This window comes from Catharus ustulatus, chromosome 16, assembly GCF_009819885.2.
Source record: "Catharus ustulatus isolate bCatUst1 chromosome 16, bCatUst1.pri.v2, whole genome shotgun sequence".
In the NCBI taxonomy this organism is placed as follows: domain Eukaryota; kingdom Metazoa; phylum Chordata; class Aves; order Passeriformes; family Turdidae; genus Catharus; species Catharus ustulatus.
The window spans coordinates 392,111-404,633 of NC_046236.1; the positions used below are offsets into that span (position 1 = coordinate 392,111).

General features: G+C 42.4%; 2 protein-coding genes across 5 annotated transcripts in view; one reads left to right on the forward strand and one right to left on the reverse strand.

Moving 5' to 3' along the window:
* The window catches only part of IFT140 (intraflagellar transport 140), a 97,397-nt gene that overhangs the window by 51,767 nt on the left and 33,107 nt on the right, over nt 1-12,523 (forward strand). The window lies entirely within an intron of this gene.
* The window catches only part of TMEM204 (transmembrane protein 204), a 33,393-nt gene that overhangs the window by 3,522 nt on the left and 17,348 nt on the right, over nt 1-12,523 (reverse strand). Inside the window, exon 2 of the mRNA XM_033074079.2 lies at nt 10,876-11,031. Coding sequence (XP_032929970.1) covers nt 10,876-11,031 — 156 coding nt within the window. The remainder of the gene's footprint in view (nt 1-10,875; nt 11,032-12,523) is intronic.

Here is a 12,523-nt window from a genome sequence, read left to right on the forward strand (position 1 = left end):
GATCAAATATGCCTCACTAACAAAAAAAATTTCTCTTTGTTATCCTACCCACTTCCTTAACCACCACCCTAACAAAAGAATGTCATTGCCAAAACAACCCCTTCATGAAGACTGAAATAGATAAGTATTTATTAATATTTATAATATAATTTATGATAATATTTATAAATATTTATAAATTAACTATCAGACCGTATCTGGACCCCATTTTCCTAAGTTCGTGGACAAGGAGAAGTGAAGAGCAAGTCCCAGTCAGTGCATGCTGTTTTCTTAGTTGGCCACTATGCCTGCGGCACTGTCCCCATGGATCCACGGCAATGGTGTGATCCCTGTCCCTGGTCCTTGATTTTCTGTGAAAGAGCACATCCTCAGTGTGCATTGTACCAAGTTTTTTCATAAAGAGTACTAGTAATGCAGTGGAGAGAACACAAGTTGCATACAGATAAAAACAGAGGAGGGAAATGACATGCAAGTAGGAGGAAAAAAATCAATCATTACTTAATGGTGAGACACTTGTACTGTTCTGGGAGTCAGTGGAATGAAGGCTGAATCCCCCTCATGATACAAACACTGAATGAATATTCCTTCAGGAAACGTCTGGCGTCCTTGACTCTGTTGTCTACCTAGAAGGTACTTTGTAACAGTTGTTTGCTGCACTTTCTCCTCCTGAGGTGGCACTGTCTCACAGCTGCCATGTCCAGAGAGAAGGTTTGGAGTGAGGCATTTCTCTGTCTGAGGACAAATAAAGAGGAACCAAGTTCTTATGGGCAGAGTAGCTCTTTACTGCTCTTTCCCCACTCTGATGTTAAAAAAAGCCTAATATACCCTGGATGGGGTTTAGGTTGTTGACACAGTTGCAAGGACACAGTAACTCTTTGGTTTTGTCAGTAAATCTGGTAGTTATATTAGGGTTCAACTGAGTTATTAATGAACATGTTTTATTTGGAGAGAATGTGGCTGTGTGGAGCACACTGAGTTGTAGAAATCACTGATACATATAATGGTTTGCTGGTGCAAATAAAGTATTTTCCCTTCATTTTCAGTGTCAGTCTCCAAGTTCAATTTGTCCTGAGGCACATGGTAGAGAAACGAGGGGGAGATTAGGTTCTGTTTTGTGTGAGGCATCAGGTTTTTTTAACTTTCCTCTGAGATGGCTCAGTTCCCCATCTGTGGAACCAGGATGATACAACTTCCTGTGTTTATTTTGTATTTCAGAGCATTGGGAGCAGTGCATGGGATCTGCTTATAAGGAATTTGGATGTTTACATCTTCATTTAGGTCTCTTATAAGGATGATACACACTGATACTGCTTTGCAGTCCACTGTTCAAAGGATGATAGTAATTTTCTTATGAAGGTAGGAAATCAAGAGGAAAGGAGATGCTTGCACCTCCTGCAGCTGAGTTGACCTACTTCATCTTCTTGTGGTTTAAAATTGGCAGGAAGGAGGGTATTGATATAAATCAAGAAAAACATTTTACTTAGTCTGACACATGAGAAGGCTATGTGTAATCAGTTTTCCTTTCAGAACTCATTTTCAATTCATACACACTTTCATAGGGAATCCATAATGTGTTAAATATTTTTTTTAAGTGTGAAGAAAATCATAAAACCCTAAACAGAAGGAATTTTGAGCAGGAGCCATTTGGACCAGTGAGGACTCATAGGCACCTGTAAGGAACAGTTATAAATATCAACAACAGTCAACGTCCCACTATCTTGCAGTATTTTTTTGCGGCTCTCTTGGCAGAGGGACATGGGTTCAGGAATACCAGTTACACAGAGTAACTCGTTCTATGTTGTGTCTTGAATTAAGCTTTAAGACAGAAATATTTTCAATATTTAAAAGTTTTTCCAAATACCCAGCTTTTGATGAAATTACAGTAATTACACAATTATAAGCCGCACCATTTTGAATAAAATTTTGCTCCCAAACCGGAAGTGCGGCTTACATTCAGGAGCGGCTTATATATGAACAAATTTTGGAAATTTCCCAACCCGGAAGTCTGAGCCAGCAGCAACCTCGAGCCGAGGTGGAGCCCGCCCAGCCCCGGGCAGCGGCAGGGCAGTGGCGGCACTGCCTGGCCCCGGGGGCGCGGCGGCGGCACCAGCTGGGCACGCCATTCTGCCTCTTCCCGGCGGCACTGGCCAGGGATGCCCGTATCCCTCCTCCCACCAGCACTGGCCAGGGACGCCCCTCTCCCTCCCCCCAATGGCAGCAACCGGGCAAGTCCCTCTCCCTCTTCCTGGCGGCACCGTCCCACCGTCCTGGTACACCACTCCCCTGCCTCCCGGCAGCAGTGGCGAGCGGGGCTGGGGCCACTCCCTGGCGGCCGCCCCGAGCAGGGCTGAGCCAGTAAACCCCATGATCCCGCGATTCTGTTACTATTTGGCAACTTTGTGAAAGTTGCACACGGATCCTCGCTGCGAACGAAAGTGCGACCTACAATCCGGTGCGGCTTATATATGGAGGAAAAATGAAACGTTGCTGACACCCTGGAAGTGCGGCTTATAATCGGTGCAGCTTGTAATCGTGAAATTACTGTACTTGGTTTTATCTTTCTTGCTTTTGTATTACTTAAGGCCAGTTACTGTCCTAAATGGCTTAACATCTCCATGTTCTATCTGATGGAGCAATTATTCACCAGGGAAAAGCACTAAGGCTTCATTACAGGTCCCCAAATAAAGCTATTTTTGCTAGAAGGACTATTGTCCTTCACAAGCCCTTTGCCTGAAGCCTGCTCAGATAAGCAGCCAGTCATATGGAAGAGGCTTTATCTTCTTTCCTAGTTCTGTGCCAATGGCTGAGTGGAGTAGAGGAACTGGGATTGAGAGCTCCCCAAACTGACAGATCTCAGGAACCAGTTGCCAGAGCTCTTGAGTGAAAACATATGTTCTGTTTAGGGTCCTTTGCTGCAGTTTAGACAGGAACTGACATTAAGAACAGACAAACACGTGACAGAGGCAGCGGAGGTAGAAGCACGTTCCTGTAGAGTTCATACAATTAGTTTTACAGTTCTGTAAAAGTCAGAAACTGAATAGAAACAGAATAGAATAGAAATGTCACTGATAAAATTATTTTCCAGCATTCTTATTTCATATTAGCATGGCTTGATATGGGAGTTATAAACGAACTCCAGAGTAAAAGGTGAAGAAATCATAATGTTCCAAAAAGACTTGAGTTTGCATAGCATGGTGATTTTTAAATTTTGATGAATGCTGTTTTTGTGAAGATAATGATGTGTGAAAACCCCAAAGTTTGCTTGGATAGATTTTGTCTGTAACAGCTTAATCAAACTTGGACTTCTTGAAGCAAAGTGTTCCAATGTGCTACATATGTTTTCCTTGCCCTTAGAAGAGTCCTGTTGTACACTAGCTGAGAACTGGGGTGGAACATTTAGTCTTCTCTAAATGACTGGGCAAAAACACATGGTTCACGTACTTGTGCCATATAATAGTTAGAAGTATCCCTATAAAAATTAACCTTATAGTAAGAATAGTCTCCAGAGCTGACTATGGTGACTTTTCTCTTTTTAGATAGATATTTGTAACATCTAACGTTTGTGCTGAATTCAGTTTCAGTATTCTAATGAAATACCTAGAGGAAGACAGTTGGCTTCTCAGACTATATCTCATAAACAACTCTACTAAAAATAGCCAGAAAATGGCGCTCTCTTTACTATCAGGATTCTTGAGCTCACAATGCACAATACAGGTTGACAAGGGCTGTACAAAGGACATATTCTTTTTAATTTGTTTATGAAAATATTGAACATTTTCCTGTGATTTAGTTTCTTTTCTGTTTTGTAGTGATGACAAGACTTTGAGATGCATGGCTCAATTACCCTGATTTAATTTAATTAAATACATCAATTTCAGATAATTTTATTGTATATTGTCTCGAGACTGCATAGAGGCCACAACTTCACTAAAAATCCTGATGAGATTACTTGAAGTGGGTTTTTTTTCCCATAGAACTTCTGTTTATCTCTACTTGTTTCCCATCTGCAGCAAAACAAGCCAGGAGGGGGGTGGCTTTTCCGCTGGGGAAGGAAACAGATAACGAAGTCACTCAGAAGACTTCTGGTTGGAACAGTATTGACTGTGGTAGTGGGGGTGGGTTGGGAGAATGTTACTTTTTGAACTTACATTGCAGATCTCTATGCTGGATTTCCTGTTTGACTGAGGCTGGCTGCAAGCCAACTACAGAATTTTAACATTTTAGAAGAACTCTAATAGTCACTTTTTTATTTCTATGATAGTTTGTTGGCTTTTTTCAGACACCCCTGGATTCTCATTCTTCCTTTTTATTAGTATACTGATAGTGCATTTGAAGAAATCCACATTGTTTTTTCTAATTTACCAGAAAGTTTATATTGGTACTTATAATTCTCCTCTTTACAACTTGTCCTGGAGGATGACTTGCTGTCAAGAAAAGGGAGAAGAAGGAAAATAGAGCAGTCAGAGTATTGAGAATACACCTCCCATGCTTGTCCAGAACTGCAAACAGGGGAGGGAAATACTTCACTCCTCTTCTGTGTTCCCCACCAAGTTTCACAGGGGATGATTTAACTGTGATGAGTCTCACGCCTGAATGGGCTGTTTGTAGGAGCTTAGCTGTATTTACCAGCAGAGATAGATTCACAAAGTGATTCCTATAGGACTCACGTAAATTGTTTATTAATTAATCCCTTTTCTTGTATCAGCTTGGCACAAAAGAAGTTGTTACAGTTGAAGGCAAATATGGGGCCTCTGTAATAGTCATGTGCTCTTTATTGTAGTACTACTCTGGATGATGCTTTGGTTTCTAATGCCACAGGGAATTAGTGTGATCGTTAGTCAAGTGACCTTTGAGGTTTCAGTGGTACATTGTTAAGTACAATCATTTGTTCGTGGTTTGGTTTTTGTTTGTTTGGTTGGTTGGTTTTTGTTTGTTTGTGGTTTTGCTTGTGTTTTGTTTTGTTTGTTTGGTTGGTTTGTTTTGTTTAATTCTAATTTGACATTTTCTTCCAAGGATTTTGGTAGAATGTAACATCTTAGAATTAAACATCTGAGTAGCATGGCTTCTCAGAGGTGATAAGAGCCTTTTGTTGCTCACTTTTCTGAATTACAAGGGCTTTCCACTTGTGTTCTTTGAGTTTGTCAGTCCTTGTCTTTAACCTGATGTGAGATTTAGTTAGTGTAAGGCAGTGAATCCTACCTCATGTTGGAAATCTTTAACTAGTTTAGATCTATTTACAGTAAATTGCTTTTCTTGTTTACCTTTTGGATGTTTCCTTACAGATTATGCCAGTCTTTGAATGGAATGTTGAAAAGCATTCCTAGTGAAGTAGGCAGAATTCCTCTTGGGCAGCTGTTTAAATAAAGAGAAATGTGCACACTCTCACATTTGATGTTGACTATTAGCATTGCTTGGCCTCTTGGATTCTGAGGCAGCCGGAGCCAATTAAAGCTCTAATTAATCGTAGTAGGCCTCATATTTGGCACAGCTATGGGCTTCTGTCTGGAATCAGATCCATGGAATGTTTTGGGTTGAAAGGAATCTTTTAAGACCATCTCTTTCCAACCCTCTTGCCATGGGCAGAGACACCTTCCAAGTATCCCAGGCTGCTCCAAGCCCCATCCAGCCTGGCCTTGGACACTTCCAGGGATCCAGGGGCAACCACAGCTTCTCTGGGCAACCTGTGCCAGGGCCTCCCCACCCTCCCAGGGAAGACTTTCTTTCTAGCATTCAATCTAAATCTTCCCTTTTCCAGTTTAAATCCATTCCCCTTGTTCTATCGCTGTCTGTTCATGTAAAAAGTAATCCTTTGTCTTTTGTTAAGCACCCTTTATATACTGAAAAGCCATAATAAGTTTTCCCCAGAACCTTCTCTTCTCCAGGCTAAACATCCCTAGCTCTCCCAGCCTGTCGCTGTAGCAGAGGTTGTCCAACCCTTGGAGCATCTGTATGGCTTCCTCTGGACCCACTCTAATAGGTCCTTGTCAGTCTTGTGCTGAGGATCTCACACCTGGCTGCAGTACTGCAGGTGGGGTCAGCCTGAGCAAAAATACCCTGTGTAGAGAGAAGCAGTCATTGACAGGTGATCTTCTGCTTTTATTGCTCAAGTGCTCTGTTCATCTCTGGATACATCAGAGCATAAGAGCTGCATAATTGGATCCAGCAAGGCAACTGGGTTTGAAACAGTTTTAGGAGACATCTCCATGTATATGTAATGTGCATGTTCGTAAGCAGTGAAGTGAATATTTGATGAGATATTTTCTGTCTCACACACTTTACTCTGCATTACATGCACTTTATGCTTGCATATCCAAATTATATTTGTCTGTTAATAGATTTTTTTACTGTATTTCTAAGCAGAATATGTGTCCTTGACATTGAGATGCTACAACAACCTGCCTGCCGCTTTTATCAGAGTTTAACCTTAAAGAATAAAGGCAGATCTTCTTCCTGCTGCAGCTATACCAGATGAAGAGCTCACCACACTTCTTGTGAGCTACCGTCCTTCCTAGTTTGCTGCTTCAGCTGCTCCCGGGAACCATTTCCGACAAAATAAATGAGATAGACATCCAGATTTTAGGATCTTTGCAAATGTGGTTCCTTTTGCAAATATCTGAAAACAAAATCACTTCACTGTGACATTTGTGGTCCATATAAAGAACAGGGAAGTTTGGTACTGAGGGTGAAATAAAATTGACAAATAATGAAAACAGCACAAATCAAACAGTCAGATGATTCTCTATTTTTGCTATGATTTTTAGGTTACTTAGAGCATCTCATTTACTTGCTTCCTTTTCAGGAAGTTTTAGGTTTGCACTTCCATAGACTTAATCTTAGAACAGATCTGTCTTCTTGAGGGTGTTATGAAGCGAAAAGGTGGAAGGAAGTAATAGGGAACTCAGGATCACATTGCTGTCAGGAATATCTTCAGCCATGTTTTCCGATAGCTGCTGTGTTGTCCTTTTCTACATTGAGATTTTCTGGATATCAACTGATCTGAAGTGGTTGGAGAAGATGATTCAAAAATTGTCTGATTTAGTTTTAAGAGCACAGAAATTAGACCATGCATGAGCTCAGCTCTCCTGTGATGCATTAGAGGTCTAAAGTAAAATACTTTCATCAGAAAAAAATTTTGGGCAAAGCGGAATGCAGTGCTTGAAATTTAAGAAAAGTAAGACTAATTTATTTGAATGTAAATGGCATGCTCAGAAGGAACACGAAACTTTTTCATCTTCAGGGTGTTGTGTATTAAAGTTATTTAATGCTGAAAGCAAACTGTCAAAATATTAATCATGATTCAGGTTTGTTGCAGTCTTGGATATTCAGAAACCAGGATGAGATCTAATATAAAGGATATTCTATCCCAGATTTTTCCTATTAAGTTTCTAATTCTCTAGATTATTCCTCTCTAAAGTTTGTGATAATCATCACTGGGGAAGATCAATACTTGGCTGGAGCCCCTCAAGGCCTGATCCTGTCTGGCAGGCTAATGTTTGTAGTAGTTCAATATCCTCTGAAGTGCTCTTTCTTCCCTGTGCTGTTAGTATGGATTTTCCTTTTCAACAGCTCTTCTGTCAGCTGTTATCCATCCTATATTCAGTACATGGAGGTCCTTGGAAAAAGCCAGAAACCCCAAAACCCTCTAGAGGGAAATTTCTGAGTGTTGACACAAAATTCCATGTACAATGCTGGTTCCATTTTCACTAGGAGCCTTTTCCAAAGCAAACAGCTTGTTTTCCTGTTAATGGGGAGATGTGAGGCTGTGGAGCTTTGGAGCTGTGTGATTTGCTGTCCCAAACAGCATTGCTGTTTCCTCTCTTCTTTGCTTCCTCTTTGCTTCCTGGGGCTTGATTTTCTGTCAAATTGAATAGCTGTCAAATGCTTGTGCAGGTGTCAGGAGTGAGAAGGTGGTGGAGTCTGGAGCCACTGCAAGCTCCAGTGGATCTAAGGTCAATGATTGGTGTTTGTGATAGACATTGGAGATAATACTTAGAACACTTAATTTTCTAAGCCAACAAGGACTTTTGTTCAGGCCATTTGTAATTAAATCCACACAGTTTCAGCTGAGTAAAAATAAGAGAGTTGTGGGTTGAGCCTACCCCCATAATACAAGATTTCGGTCTACCAGTGACCACCGTGGCTCTCTTCAGCACTTATTGGTAAACTCCAGAATAAAAGGTAGAGATCAAGGAGAAGTTGGAATTAGAGGGAATATGATTCAAGATAATTTCTGAAATTGCTGAAAGGATGAAGAATTGCAGAACAATTCTTCAGATCATTTGGATTTTGAAAAGGAAAAACCAGATTGGTGCTGGTGTTCTTTCATTTGAAAGAGTAATAAACAGAAATTACCCAGCCAGTACTTCAGAAATGTTTAATAAGATCTAAGTTGGTTCATTCTTAAACATTACCTGCCCTTCTGACCCAAATGACCTGTCTGACCTGAAGTACCTTGGCTTTAACTGTTCAAATGAAGCAGGAGAGAGCCTTGCAGGGGTTTCTCTTGGACTGTTTGCATGGGACAAATGCTTTTAAATACAAGTGTCATATTCACTGTTCTGTTTTTACTCCACAGTGCTCCTTTTCTCTGAGAATGACTGAGAGTTTACTGTCTCAGAGTGGAGACTCAGAGGCTGAATATCATCAGTGGCTCATAGGACATGGGGCTGCTGTCTTCCCCTTCAGTATAGAACTCATTCTCCAGATGCAGCAGCAGCCCTTCATCAGAGCAGTGGAAATGCTGGGCTTTCTCACTGCACATGGGTTTTGTCTGATATCAAAGACACTTCATCTATGTCTAAAATGCTGTTACCTGAGCCCAGTCCAGGGAGTTAAGAGAGTGCAGACCTTGATGTCCCAAGGAATCAGCAGTTGATGTACTACTTTTCTGGAAAACTAAGGAAGTCTTCAAGAAGTCTTATTTTATATTGGGTTAATGAAGATATAATTACCTCTTCCTGTTTTTTCCAAAAGTATGCATTCTAGAAGACTTCAGGTGACTGTTCTGGATATCAGAAAGGAACTTGTTTAAACATAGAATTACATTAAGATAATGAAATGCAAAATGAATATCATGACTTCAGGGCAGAAGACCATCTGATGATGGAGAGTGTGCCATAACTGCAAAGAGGGATGGGGAATGGGGCAGGGTTAATCACTGTGTTATTTCTGCAGATTCACACAGCACAATATCTGTCTTCATATCATCATAGGCTGCCAGATCCATCCCTTCACACCTTTCAGACACAAGCAGGCAGATGGACATAGACTCCTTGATCCAAAAGATTCTTCAGCCATTCTCATTAGTTTTGTTGATCATTCTGACTGTGACTTTTCTCTCATGTCCCCTCCCAGCACTGGGGATTTCAAGGTTCAGCTTGCATAACAGGTAATAGCAGGCATTTCCTCCTCCTGCATCGGGATATCCTGGCGCCCTTCAGTCTCTCTCTGACTGTGTTTAAAACAGACTCCAGCACAGGAAATAAAAAAAAATTAAAAAAAAAAAAAAAAAAAAAAAGAAAAGGGCGCCCAGTCTAAAATTAGCAGCTGTGCTAGAATAAAGGCCGATGGCTGTCCCCTGTGCTGTTTGTCAATGAAACAACACATCCAAACAGGGCCAGAATGCATTTCCGCTCTGGAAAAACAGACAGGTTGAGTTTGGAGAGGGTGAGAGAGTACAGCAGGAATCACACCAATAGTCAAGAGCTATCTAGAAGGTATCCACACTTACACAGACACGAAGCGGCTGTAGGGAGGACTTTTATGGCAAGGCTGTGTATCTGTCTTTTGGAAGCACTGTCTGGTGCTGCACCTGGAAGATGGATCAGGTGCTTTGAGAGTTACAGAACCTCTGCAGTCACCTCCTCTTATCTGGATTTCAGGTTCCTCATCCTTAGTCAACCTGAAAACACCTAACCATTTTATTGCTGTGAGACTGTGCGACCGTACTTAAATGACCTAGGCCAAATCCTGATTTTGCATTGGTGAAAACCTGAAGTCTAGTAGTTTTATGCATTCTTAATATTCTGAGTTTTTAAAGTCAAAAGTAAAAGTTTAAGTAAAATGGTGTTGCTTTATTCTAACCAGTTTTTTACATTAATAATATATATGTGTGTGTGTATATATATATAAATGTTGTATTTTTAATCTGATCTTGTAAGCAGCTTGAATGTTACTCCATTAATGGATATCATATAGGATTGGGCTCTTTAATGAATACTGAAGTTACCTACTTTATGTAGTAATGAAAGGTATTATTGCAGAATGTTTATACTTTGTTGTCACTGCTGTCAAAATGCAATTGTGATAAAACCATTTCCTCTTTTCCTCATGCAGTTCTCTATACAGTCCATGAGAATTGCTGTGGAAATTTTATTTATAGCAGTCAGTGGTATGAATTGACTTTGACTTTCTTCACTGGATTGCAGATGTATCTGTTTGTCAAAATCCAGCTGGTGGTCATTGAGTAAAATTCAGTTAGCTAAAATGAAATATTCATGTTTCAACAAGGCTTCAAAAATTTGCTCAGCCCTTCTTACAGTTCCTTGGGTATGTTTTGCCCTGCTGAATTATGGTATTATGATGTATCCAGTTTGTTTCTCTTAGTTTGCCTTCCTGGTTTCATAGGAAATAATAAAGTCTTGATTTTTTTTGGTTGGCAGAAGCCTCATTATGATATATCCCAGATAAAAGCTTCTATTAATGTACTGCAGAATCTCATCGAGAGAGCTTCTCAGAGACAATGAACTTCCTTTTAGATATAAGCCTTTTTGCTATTCTTTGTCACTTGAAAAATTTATAAAGTAAGAAACACTTTTCCACCTGGATTTAATAGAGACTGAGCACTTTTCCATCAGTAGAAAGAAGTGGACTTACTGGCAAGTTGGAACACAGCAGCTATGGCCTCCTCCCACCACTGGGTATCCTGGGAGATGATGGGGAGCTCCATCAGCCCCAGGACAAAGAGGAGCTGGCCAGCAGTCAGAGCCACTGTGGCGATGAGGTTGCAGGCACGCATCATGTCGAACTGCACTAGGGAAACAGAAGCAGCATAAAGTTACAATAATATAAAATTGTGAAAAAGAAAATCCTGACTGAGCAGGAATATAAGTTAATATTAGTCCGCAGAAAACAATTTTCAGACAGCAGTTACTTCTCCTAGCAATCCCTTGTTCTAACTGCCCTCCTGGTCTGATTTAGAAAGGATTTTCTTCAGGATGTGTACTGATTCTTTCCTTTAGTTGCACAGCATCCTGTAAGTATTGCTTCAGTGCATGAAACAAGCAGCTAATTTCCCAGAATGGAGATGCTGGAATTCTCTTCACTAAAGATTCTACTTGTAATACATAGCCAGAATTGTTTGGGGTGGGGTTGATGTTTGCTTTCTATTTGTGTGGCACAGAGTGAAATGGAACCATAAATAGTTTTTCATGGTCCTAAAATAATAATCATTACTAAGACAAACCAATAACACCCTGAGTTTCTTTTTCCCCTAGTCCATCTGTATTGTCCTAAAAAACATCCTGTGGATGTTAATGCTCAGGTCTTTCTGGTTTACAGCAGCTTTGTATAGAGGATTCTTAAATTTTTCCTTTTTTACCATTTTTTAATCACAGAATCACAGAATGACCAGGTTGAAAGAAACCTTCAAGATCATCAAGTCCAACCCATGCCCTAACATCTCCACTAGACCATGGCACCAAGTGCCACATCCAGTCTTTTCTTGAACACATCCAGGGACTGTGACTCCAGCACCTCCCTGGGCGGACCATTCCAGTACAGTAGTTTCACGAATACAAGCCGCACGGATTATAAGCCGCACCCCCGGTGCCTCGACAATGTTGCTGTCTTTGTCAATAGATAAGCCGCACCCCGAATATTAGCCGCACTTTCGTTCGTCGCGAGAATCCGTGCGCAGCTTTCACAAATTGGCCAATTAGTAACAGGATCGCGGCATAGCGGGCTTTACTGGCTCGGGGCGGGGCCAGGAAGGCTCGGCCCGCTCATGGTTGCCGACGGGGCCGGGTGGCCCAGCTCAGCGCCACGGCTCGGCGGGGCTGGCCGGGTGGTGCTGCCGCCGCCGCCGGGCTCGCTGGCCCCCCTCTCCCGTCAGCACCGCCCCGCTGCCGCGTTCGCTCGCCCGGCTGGCAGGGCTGCCGCCGCCGGGCTCGCCGCTCGCCCCGCTGCCGCTTTCGCTCGCCCCGCTGCCGCTTTCGCTCGCCCTGCGCCGCGCCTCGCGAGCGCCGCGCCCGCCCCGCACCGCGCCCGCCCTGCCCCGCGGCGCTTTCGCGAGCGGCGCTTCTTTCGCGAGCGGCGCTTCTTTCGCGAGCGGCACTTCTTTCGCGAGCGGCGCTTCGGCTCGCCGAGCGGCGCTTCTTTCGCGAGCGGCACTTCGGCTCACCGAGCGGCGCTTCTTTCGCGAGCGGCGCTTCGGCTCGCCGAGCGGCGCTTCTTTCGCGAGCGGCGCTTCGGCTCGCCGAGCGGCGCTTTCACTCGCCCCGCCGGCAGGGCTGCCGCCGCCGCC